General features: G+C 46.0%; 1 protein-coding gene across 3 annotated transcripts in view; it reads left to right on the top strand.

Moving 5' to 3' along the window:
• kirrel1b (kirre like nephrin family adhesion molecule 1b) overlaps positions 1–12,500 on the top strand; it is a 61,357-nt gene that overhangs the window by 44,681 nt on the left and 4,176 nt on the right. Inside the window, exons 7-15 of one of the 3 annotated variants that reach the window (XM_035528434.2) lie at positions 519–667; positions 2,098–2,225; positions 3,907–4,033; positions 4,176–4,276; positions 5,395–5,611; positions 8,189–8,296; positions 9,076–9,182; positions 11,504–11,581; positions 11,922–12,500. The exon at positions 11,922–12,500 is cut by the window's right edge and continues 4,176 nt beyond it. In XM_035528434.2, the coding sequence (XP_035384327.1) occupies positions 519–667; positions 2,098–2,225; positions 3,907–4,033; positions 4,176–4,276; positions 5,395–5,611; positions 8,189–8,296; positions 9,076–9,182; positions 11,504–11,581; positions 11,922–12,488 (1,582 nt within the window). In that variant the 3' untranslated portion in view covers positions 12,489–12,500. Of the gene's footprint in view, positions 1–518; positions 668–2,097; positions 2,226–3,906; positions 4,034–4,175; positions 4,277–5,394; positions 5,612–8,188; positions 8,297–9,075; positions 9,183–11,467; positions 11,582–11,921 lie in introns of all 3 variants that reach the window. The other 2 variants (XM_035528433.2, XM_081722831.1) reach the window with 2 other exon arrangements.

Genomic DNA, 12,500 nt, shown 5'->3' with positions numbered 1-12,500 from the left:
GTTATTCTGGAGGGTGCGAGGGAGAGTGTGTATTAACTCTGTGAGTGTGTGTGTGTGTTTGTGTGTGTTGCAGGTGGGCTAAAGGCGGCGTTATTCTGGAGGGTGCGAGGGAGAGTGTGTATTAACTCTGTGAGTGTGTGTTTGTGTGTGTGTGTGTGTTGCAGGTGGGCTAAAAGCGGCGTTATTCTGGAGGGTGCGAGGGAGAGTGTGTATTAACTCTGTGAGTGTGTGTGTGTGTGTGTGTTGCAGGTGGGCTAAAGGCGGCGTTATTCTGGAGGGTGCGAGGGAGAGTGTGTATTAACTCTGTGAGTGTGTGTGTGTGTGTGTGCGTGTTGCAGGTGGGCTAAAGGCGGCGTTATTCTGGAGGGTGCGAGGGAGAGTGTGTATTAACTCTGTGAGTGTGTGTGTGTGTGTGTGCGTGTTGCAGGTGGGCTAAAGGCGGCGTTATTCTGGAGGGTGCGAGGGAGAGTGTGTATTAACTCTGTGAGTGTGTGTTTGTGTGTGTGTGTGTGTTGCAGGTGGGCTAAAGGCGGCGTTATTCTGGAGGGTGCGAGGGAGAGTGTGTTTGTGACGACAGCAGACCACTCCTTCTTCACTGAGCCCGTTTCCTGTCAGGTGTTCAACGCTGTGGGCAGCACCAACGTTAGCATCCTGGTCGACGTCCACTGTATGCACCCCCCCCTCTACACATCGGTTTACCCATCCGTCCATCTGTCCATCCGTTCATCCATCTCTCCTTCTGTCAGTTCAGATCATTGAAATTCTAAACATGTTAAGTGAATCCAGTAAAATTCATTTTCATTTGGTATTATTTTTCCTAACATTTGCTGGCATTGTAACAGAAGCAGCTTTGGCCTGTGCGTGTAGACTGCTGAAGAGCTGGTGTGAGTGTCTGGATAAAACACTCCTTCATGTGACATTAGGAGACCACACAATGTGTCCAAACCCAGACAAGGAACCCGCACACACCTGGGACTCACTGCAACGCGAGATTGGTGTGAGAAATGAACTGTGTGTTAGAGAGGTCTGTCAGGGTTAGATATAGACATTTATGTTATAGGGTGTGATACATATAGAAAGGTATGTGATAGTGTGTGTTAGATATGGAGAGGTCTGTTGTAGGGTGTGTTAGATATGGAGAGGTCTGTTGTAGGGTGTGTTAGATATGGAGAGGTCTGTTGTAGGGTGTGTTAGATATGGAGAGGTCTGTTATAGGGTGTGTTAGATATGGAGAGGTCTGTTATAGGGTGTGTTAGATATGGAGAAGTCTGTTGTAGGGTGTGTTAGATATGGAGAGGTCTGTTGTAGGCTGTGTTAGATATGGAGAGCTCTGTTATAGGCTGTGTTAGATATGGAGAGCTCTGTTATAGGCTGTGTTAGATATGGAGAGGTCTGTTGTAGGGTGTGTTAGATATGGAGAGGTCTGTTGTAGGGTGTGTTAGATATGGAGAGGTCTGTTGTAGGGTGTGTTAGATATGGAGAGGTCTGTTATAGGGTGTGTTAGATATGGAGAGGTCTGTTGTAGGGTGTGTTAGATATGGAGAGGTCTGTTGTAGGGTGTGTTAGATATGGAGAGGTCTGTTGTAGGGTGTGTTAGATATGGAGAGGTCTGTTGTAGGGTGAGTTAGATATGGAGAGGTCTGTTATAGGGTGTGTTAGATATGGAGAGCTCTGTTATAGGCTGTGTTAGATATGGAGAGCTCTGTTATAGGGTGTGTTAGATATGGAGAGCTCTGTTGTAGGGTGTGTTAGATATGGAGAGGTCTGTTGTAGGGTGTGTTAGATATGGAGAGGTCTGTTGTAGGGTGTGTTAGATATGGAGAGGTCTGTTGTAGGGTGTGTTAGATATGGAGAGGTCTGTTGTAGGGTGTGTTAGATATGGAGAGGTCTGTTGTAGGGTGTGTTAGATATGGAGAGGTCTGTTGTAGGGTGTGTTAGATATGGAGAGGTCTGTTGTAGGGTGTGTTCTTCCACTCTTCCACTTCTTTTCTCCTTCACTCCTTCCATCAACAACCCCCCCAACCACTCAGTGGATGTCAGTATTCAGCGTCTCTCTCCTCCAATGCCCCCCCCCCCCCCGCCCCGCCCCTTTATCAGTCGGTCCAATCCTGGTGGTGGAGCCCCGACCAGTGACGGTAGATGTGGAGTCTGATGTCACACTGAACTGTAAATGGGCAGGAAATCCCCCTCTCACCCTCACCTGGACCAAGAAGGGCTCCAGTATGGTGAGTGTACTTACACCCTAACCCCTACATACTACACCCTACAAACTACACCCTAACCCCTACATACTACACCCTACCTGTTACACCCTAACCCCTACATACTACACCCTACCTGCTACACCCTAACCCCTACATACTACACCCTACCTACTACACCCTAACCCCTACATACTACACCCTACCTGCTACACCCTAACCCCTACATACTACACCCTACCTGCTACACCCTAACCCCTACATACTACACCCTACCTGCTACACCCTAACCCCTACATACTACACCCTACCTGCTACACCCTAACCCCTACATACTACACCCTACCTGCTACACCCTAACCCCTACATACTACACCCTACCTACTACACCCTAACCCCTACATACTACACCCTACCTACTACACCCTAACCCCTACATACTACACCCTACCTGCTACACCCTAACCCCTACATACTACACCCTACCTGCTACACCCTAACCCCTACATACTACACCCTACCTGCTACACCCTAACCCCTACATACTACACCCTACCTGCTACACCCTAACCCCTACATACTACACCCTACCTGCTACACCCTAACCCCTACATACTACACCCTACCTGCTACACCCTAACCCCTACATACTACACCCTACCTACTACACCCTAACCCCTACATACTACACCCTACCTACTACACCCTAACCCCTACATACTACACCCTACCTGCTACACCCTAACCCCTACATACTACACCCTACCTGCTACACCCTAACCCCTACATACTACACCCTAAACCCTACATACTACACCCTACCTACTATACCCTAACCCCTACATACTACACCCTACCTGCTACACCCTAAAGCCTACATACTACACCCTACCTGCTACACCCTAACCCCTACATACTACACCCTACCTACTACACCCTAACCCCTACATACTAAACCCTAGCTGCTACACCCTAACCCCTACATACTACACCCTACCTGCTACACCCTAACCCCTACATACTACACCCTACCTACTACACCCTAACCCCTACATACTACACCCTAAACCCTACATACTACACCCTACTTACTACACCCTAACTCCTACATACTACACCCTACCTACTACACCCTAACCCCTACATACTACACCCTACCTACTACACCCTAAACCGTACATACTACACCCTACCTACTACACCCTAAACACTACATACTACACCCTACCTACTACACCCTAACCCCTACATACTACACCCTACCTACTACACCCTAAACCGTACATACTACACCCTACCTACTACACCCTAAACACTACATACTACACCCTAAACCCTACATACTACACCCTAAACACTACATACCACATCCTAAACCGTACAATAAAAACTATGACACAATAAACAGATTATTTTTTCAGTTAAGGAGTTTTGTTTTCAATTCATTTAAATTTTGTGGTAAATGTGAATAGCATATAAAGAAGTGAGCTTAGACCTCAAACATTATACTGCAATTAAATTATCATGGCTTAGTGTTATGTAGTGTTACACACGGGGGTTATAGTGTAAGGAAGTGTTATGTAGTGTTACACACGGGTGAATGAAGCATTATGCCCAAGTGTAGTGTTCAGTTTCTCTTTGTTCCTCTCTTTCTCTCTCTCTTTCTCTCTCTCTTTCTCTCTCTCCCTTTCCCTCTCTCTCTCAGGTTCTCAGTAACAATAACCAGCTGTATTTGAAGTCAGTGAGTCAGGCAGATGCAGGCCAGTACGTGTGTAAAGCCATCGTGCCCAGGATTGGGGTTGGAGAGACAGAGGTCACACTCACGGTCAACGGTCAGTGCAACATGCACACACACAAATGCATGCACACACATACACACACACACACACACACACACACACACACTCACCATAAAATGTGTTTCTGTTGTATGATTGTGTAATATATGTAATACGTGTATGGTTATGTTGGCAGGACCGCCGATCATTTCAAGTGATCCAGTCCAGTACGCCGTCAGAGGGGAGAGAGGAGATGTCAGGTGTTATATCGCCAGCACCCCTCCCCCTGATAAAATAGTGAGTCCACACACACACACCAACACACACACACACGCGTACACACACACATATGCACGCGCGCACACACACACACACACACACACCCTCACTTCCACACACACACACACACACGGACATTCTCAAAGCAAATGTTGCTGTTTTACACTGAAGGAGACTGATGTGATGTTTTATTGTCAGAACAAAGAATCTTGGAAGAAAAAAAACAGACAGAATGTGTAGTGAGATAAAGGTCATAACAGACCTCCAGACAGAATGAAACGGAGAGAGAAAGAGAGAACACAACTAGTAACACACACACTCACACTCTCTCTCTCTCACACACACACACACACACACACACACACACACACACACACACCAGCCTCTCACCAACACTGCTTTACCAACAAATCCCAAACTACATCAGACTGTAAAGTGAAATCAACTATTTGGAACGTTGGGACTGTGAAACTAAAACTCACAGTGATGATGATGATGGTGCTGCTGGTGAAGGTGGTGTTGGTGGTCTGTCTCCATCCTTTTCTCATTCTGCCTGTGCTTTTCTTCTCTTTCTCCTTAAATAAACGAAAAAACACACAAGCCAGCATTACTATTCAGCTCTGCTCACCGCCCCACTCGCTCCTCCTCTCTCTCTCCCTCTCTCTCTCTCTCCCTCTCTCTCTCTCTCTCCCTCTCTCTCTCTCTCTCTCTCTCTCTCCCTCTCTCTCTCTCTCTCCCTCTTTCTCTCTCTCTCTCTCCCTCTCTCTCTCTCTCTCTCTCTCTCTCTCTCCCTCTCTCCTTATGGCACTGTCTGTTCTCTCCATCCTACCTTTGATTGCTCTCTAGATACTGAGACATGACATCACTGAATATCTCTTAATGCACAGACACTGACCTTATGAAATATGAAATCTCTTAAATGTGAACTGAACGAGGGAGAGGGAGGGAGGAGTGTTTTTGTCCTTCATTCTGTCCTCCCGTCTGTCTGGAGCTTTAGGGACACAGACAGGGAATGTGCATCTTTTATGGCTGTGCTTTTTTCCATAAACTTATCTGCTTCCACTCATTATAAATACAAAAAGACCCTTCTGAAGTCTTTAGTGTGTTCCCAAAGTGTGTGTGTGTGTGTGTTGTAGGTGTGGGCTTGGAAGGAGAACGTGTGGGAGAAAGAGAGAGGCACCCTCCTGGAGAGGTACACAGTAGAGCAGAGTAAACCTTTGCCACAAGGGGGCGCTGTACTCTCCACACTCACCATCAACAATGTCATGGAGTCTGACTTCCAGTCCACGTACAACTGCACTGCCTGGAATTCCTTTGGTCCAGGAACAATGATCATCACATTAGCAGAGACAGGTGAGATTACACACACACACAAACACACACACACACATGCACCTACACACACATACACCCATACACACATACACACACACACACACACATATATACACATGTACGCACACACACAAGTACACACACACACATACACAGACACATGCACCTACACACAAACACACACTCACACACACACACACACACCCCCACACACACACACACGCATGCACCTACACATAAACACACACTCACACACACACACACACACCCCCCTACACACACACACACACACATACACACACACGCACCTACACACACACATACACCCATACGCACATAGACACATACACACGTACGCACACACACCCACACACACACATGCACCTACACACACACACACACTCACACGCACACACACGCACCTGTTCGTTGTTTAACCTTTCTGTTCTCTCTGTTATTTAAGACCTCAGGTTTCTGCCGTCAATGTTGAGCCTGTAGCTGAGGCCTGTCCCTGCTCTCTAGTGCCCCCTGTGTTAATTTACACACCGCTTTAGTTTAGACTTCGCTTGAGTCAAGCTGTTATGGACAATCAAGATTCTCACGTGGCCACATTGTCAACAATGTCACGACAGGCAGTATTTGGACGTGTTTAACATATCAGACGTATTTAACGTATCTGACGTGTTTCATGTATCAGACGTGTTCTGATTTATGTTTGCATATGTATTGCGTTTTTCCATGGAAATGGTGTGCTTAGCCCAAGCAGAGCAGTGAACTCTTTGGAAGCAGCAAAGCTGTTTGTACTTTTAACAACAAAAGTAGAAATTAAAATTAAACGTATCTATTAGATCAGTTCTGGTGGTAGTAGTCCTGCTGTCTGCAGGCATCTGGGCCTGACCCCCATGACCCCTGAAGATTCACTGCATGAAGGAGAGTGTTGGAGGCGTGGGCACAGCAGACAGCACTGAAGAACTTGTCCAGGGTCACTCGTCCACAGCTCGCAGAGACGAGACACGCAAAACACAACTACAGCATGAGAACGTCGGTACACACATGCAAAACAGCACGAGAACATCAGTACACACGCAAAACAGCACTACAGCACAAGAACGTCGGTACACACACGCAAAACATCACTACTGCACGAGAACGTCTGTACACACACACTAAACAACTACTGCACGAGAACGTCTGTACACACACACTAAACATCTGCTGCACGAGAACGTCTGTACACACATGCAAAACAGCACTACACCACATGAACATCGGTACACAAGCAAAACAAAACAACAGCACGTGAATATCAGTACACACATGCAAAGACTACATATCTACACTGCCTGGCCAAAAAAAAGATCTCACACTCTAAACCACTCTAGTTCCCACCATCTCTAAACTCTAATTTCGTTGGACTGCCTTTAGCTTTGATTACGGCATGCATTCGCTGTGGCATCGTTTCCACAAGCTTCTGCAGTTCACAACATTTATTTCTGTCCAGAGTTGCATTAATTTTTCCATTGAAGATGGTAGATTTGGACCACTCCAGCACATCCCAAAGATTCTCAGTGGGGTTCAGGTCTGGGCTCTGTGGTGGCCAATCCATGTGTGAAAATAATGTCTCATGCTCCCTGATCCACTCTTTCACAATCTGAGCCGACGAATCCTGGCATTGTCATCTTGGAATATGCCCGTGCCATCAGGGAAGAAAAAATCGATTGATGGAATAACCTGGTCATTCAGTATATTCAGGTAGTCAGCTGACCTCATTCTTTGGGCACATAACGTTGCTGAACCTAGACCTGCCCAACTGCAGTAACCCCAGATCTTAGCACTACCCCCACAGGCTTGTACAGTAGGCACTAGGCATGATGGGTGCATCACTTCAGCCGCCTCTCTGGAACAGGGTAAATCTGGACTCATCAGACCACATGACCTTCTTCCATTGCTCCAGAGTCCAATCTTTATGCTCCCTATCAAATTGAAGCTGTTTTTGCCAGTTAGCCTCACTGACAAGTGGTTATTTTAAGGCTACACAGCTGTTTAGTCCCAATCCCTTGAGTTCCCTTCACATTGTGTGTGTGGAAATGCTCTTACTTTCACTATTAAACATCCCTGAGTTCTACTGTTGTTTTTCTACGATTTGATTTCATCACAGGTTTAAGTGATCACCGATCACGATCATTCAAGATTTTTTCTGACCACATTTTTCTGACTAACTGAAACTCTAGTACTTATTGTTTATTGTACTTATTGTTGTCTAATATTGATCTTATATGTATTTTTCACATATAAGTATATGACAAAGCACTTTTGTAAGTCACTCTGCATAAGGGCATCTGCTAAATGTGGTAAATGTAAATGTAAACATTTGTATGATGTCTGGGGTTTTCACCTTCAGTACACCTCCCAACCCCCCCACAACCATAACTACAGTAGGCCATGTGTATGAAACAATGTACAAAAATACGGGACTAATCACGCCCGAATACGGGACTAATCACGTCCCGAATACGGGACTAATCACGTCCCATGCTGTACTGGACGCATGTGTTCTGTGCTGTGTAGCCCCTGACCTTCATGGTTGTGTTCCAGACATGGTGCCTGTGGGAATAATCGCGGGTGGAACAGTCGGATCCTCCATCCTGTTAATTCTCTTCCTGATCTCACTGGCATACTACCTGCACCGCCAGCGAAAGGAAGGTGTGTGTGTGTATCACTGTGTCTGTCCCACACTCAAGCCTTTAGAGAAAGTCGGACACGTTTATATTAGCCTGAGTGGTCCAGAGGTCCAAACACTGTTATTAGTTTACAGTGATCCACACTGAGCCCATCTGAATGTCTCCACTTCCTTTGTGGAGTGATACTGCCACCTTGTGGAAATAATCAGGGAAAATTAAAACAGTCGAGCGTAGTTACTGCTGTAGGCAAGGCTGGGGTGAGAACTTCAACCTCCTGGTCTGCTCTGTCTTACACACTCAGTCCGGTAATGAAGAACAGTGCCGTAGTTCAGATTTAGCCAATCAGTGGTGGGAGAACAGTGCAAATACCACCTAGTACCTGCAGTCACTGCAGAATTACCACGCACACTTCTGTGAGTTTAGAGAACATTTTTACGTCCTACTGTTAGAATGTGCAGAGAATTTAGAATTGGAAAATGAATACATTAAGAGTGGAATGCGCTGGTCAGGTGATGATAAACTTACTTATTATTTGGTTTTAATGCTGTTGTCATTACTGTTATTATCTGTCTGTGGAGTCACTTTCTGTTGATCTCTGCATACATGGCTGGTTCTCAACCCAGCATGGTGGTAGTGGCAGTGTAGTGGTGGTGTAGTGGTGTACTGGTGATGTACTGGTAGTACTATGTCCATTGAAAAAAGTCCCTGAAGGTCTTAATTCAGAAGCGCAGTAATAATAATATGATATATCAGCTATATAATAATCAGAGTTTCACTGGGACATTTTTCTTTTGTTTCCAGGTCGTCGTGGGGTCGCACTAAAACCTGACATCAAGGTTGAGACGGTCAACAAGGAGACGCCCAGCATGGAGGAAGACACTGCCAGCGTTTCCACGGCAACACGCATGGTAAAGGCAATGAGCACTCTGTGGCAGAAACTGGAGTTGACTCTTCTTCCAAACTCCCGAATAAATGCTTAATTGGACGAAATCCTGGTTTCCTCAGAAGGGAAGCTGAGGTTTTACAGATCACGAGTGCTCTGAGATGCCCTGTGATCAGTTCCCGTTATTCACTCCTTAAACCTCAGCACGGCCCAGTCCTGTAAGAATGGTCAACAGTCAGTAAAGAGACTGGCCTCCCTTGTGTGTGTGGATCAGGACAGCACACAGAAGCTGTCAGATCCTTATCGCCCCGGACAGTGGTTGGAGTGTTTGGAGACCTGCTCCTGTAGTGGGTGTAGCACAAGCCTGGAAAAACCTCTGGGTGGTTGGAGGAAGAGAGAGCAAGACAGCCCAGAACAGAGCAGATGCAACCATCCCTGCAGAGGTGGGGTCAGGGGTCCAACCCTGTAGTGGTGGGGTCAGGGGTCAAGCCCTGCCCCTGGAGATTACTCACCCTAAAGAGTTTCACTTATCCAGTGCAACTTGTCCAGTACACAGCCTTCTTTAGGAGATGCAGAGTACAGTCTGAGTTTCAGAGCTGGACATATTAGATGTGGGTCAGAACTGAACTGGGCACTGGAGCAGATCTGCAGGGACAGTGCTGGAGAGAACAGACTGAACCAAATCAACTAACACGGGTTTACCATGTAACATACTGGCATGCAGTATGTATGATTATTCTACACTAAAAGTCCCGAACCTTTTATATGATTATTCTACACTAAAAGTCCTCAACATTTTGTATGATTATTGTACACTAAATGTCTACTTTTTCTGCTTCCTGTCCACTGCATGTATATTGTGACGAATTACCACACACAATTTCATCTCTTCCTGTATTTAGAAAAGAACAGAAAAGCACTGACTCCAGACAATCTTACTGCGATCATTCAGCAGTGATCTAAGACACAGACATTATGATTCTTCATTATGATTCTTCAATGTGATTCTTCATTATGATTCATTATGATTCTTCATTATGATTCTTCATTGTGATTCTCATTGTGATTCATTCTGGTTCTTTATTCATCAGAAGAATGTTTCATGTTAATAAGAATTATAATTCTTTCCAACTACAGGGAAACCTAATTTATTATGTATGATACTTGACCATATGCTACAAACAGAATAGAGGAATGTTTATTCATTTAAGGAAAGAATGCAGTCTAGAACTATTAATAATAAACTAAATACAACTACAAGACAAATTAAATTTAATACAAGTTTATATTGTTAAGATCTTAAAAGGTTTACTGTACAGTGGTTTAGAGATGGTAGGAACTACAGTGGTTTAGAGATGGTGGGAACTACACTGGATTAGAGATGGTGAGAACTGCACTGGTTTATAGATGGTGGGAACTACACTGGTTTAGAGATGGTGAGACCTACACTGGTTTAAAGATGGTGGGAACTGCAGTGTTTTAGAGATGGTGGGAACTGCAGTGTTTTAGAGATGGTGGGAACTACAGTGGTTTAGAGATGGTGGGAACTACAGTGGTATATAGATGGTGGGAACTACAGTGGTTTAGAGATGGTAGGAACTACAGTGTTTTAGAGATGGTGGGAACTACACTGGTTTAGAGATGGTGGGAACTACAGTGGTATATAGATGGTGGGAACTACACTGGTTTAGAGATGGTGAGAATTACACTGGTTTAGAGATGGTGGGAACTACACTGGATTAGAGATGGTGAGAACTACACTGGTTTATAGATGGTGGGAACTACACTGGTTTAGAGATGGTGGGAAAACTACACTGGTTTAGAGATGGTGGGGACTACACTGGTTTAGAGATGGTAGCAACTGCAGTGGTTTAGAAATGGTGGGAACTACACTGGTTTAGAGATGGTGGGAACTACACTGGTTTAGAGATGGTGGGAAAACTACACTGGTTTAGAGATGGTGTGGACTACACTGGTTTAGAGATGGTGAGAACTACACTGGTTTATAGATGGTGGGAACTACACTGGTTTAGAGATGGTGGGAAAACTACACTGGTTTAGAGATGGTGTGGACTACACTGGTTTAGAGATGGTAGCAACTACAGTGGTTTAGAAATGGTGGGAACTACACTGGTTTAGAGATGGTGGGAACTACACTGGTTTAGAGATGGTGGGAACTACAGTTTCAGATCAGACGTGGGAGGGAGTTCCCGCCTTCTTTCCCTTCTGATGATCACGCTGATGGTGTTTTCCTCTCTTCTCTCCTCCTCTCCCTCTCCTCTGTGTGTTCGGTGGGTTTCCATGGTTTAGTTTCTTCCCTCTGTCTCCCTCTCTCCCTCCACTCAGCCTTTCAAAGAAGAGGGTGAGGTGAAGCAGGACACGCGGCCTGAAACGCAGGAGACCAGGGAGGAGTATGAGCTCAAGGTTAGACTTACACCCACCCACACCCACACAAATATCACCCTCACATTCCCATACACTCCAGATATCACCCTCACGTTCCCATACACTCCAGATATCACCCTCACATTCCCATATACTACAGATATCACCCTCACATTCCCATACACTCCAGATATCACCCTCACGTTCCCATACACTCCAGATATCACCCTCACATTCCCATATACTACAGATATCACCCTCACGTTCCCATACACTCCAGATATCACCCTCACGTTCCCATACACTCCAGATATCACCCTCACATTCCCATACACTCCAGATATCACCCTCACATTCCCACACATTTGTGTTTTTACAGGACCCCACTAATGGTTATTACAACGTCCGTGCGACGACGCACGATGAAGCTCGTCCTGTCTCCCGCGCAATACTCTACCAGGAGTTCCGGCCACCAAACCCCGCCTCCGTGTCTGCCTCGGCAACAGGCCCAGTAACCAACATTAACCCCGCCCCCATCGGCCGCTACGAGCCCCGCCCTTCATCGCGGATTGCTCACAGCACCTATGCACACTTCAACACCATCGCCAGGACGAAACAGAGCCAAGCCCCGCCCAAACCAGTACCTCAGACCACAGACTATTCCAGGGAATGTGGCCTGCTGGAATCAACCAATCAGCTTGCTTACGACACCTATGGATATCCAAGCACAGCCCAGTATGCACAGTACAGGCTAGGATTTGCTCCACCACTGGAGGAAGGTCCAGCCTATGAGATGTATCCTACAGGACAGGGGGTGGGACCCAGTCAAGGGGCAGGGCAAGATGCTGGATTAGGGAAGTATGGGAGCTCCACGCGTTTCTCCTATTCATCCCCGCCCACAGAATTCTCTCAAAGACACACACAGAGAATGCAGACGCACGTATGAGAGTGTAATGGA

This window comes from Electrophorus electricus, chromosome 11, assembly GCF_041902795.1.
Source record: "Electrophorus electricus isolate QZ-2024a chromosome 11, ASM4190279v1, whole genome shotgun sequence".
Lineage (NCBI taxonomy): Eukaryota > Metazoa > Chordata > Actinopteri > Gymnotiformes > Gymnotidae > Electrophorus > Electrophorus electricus.
The sequence above is the reverse complement of the archived record's forward strand: the minus strand, read 5'-3'. Positions and strand labels throughout refer to the sequence as shown.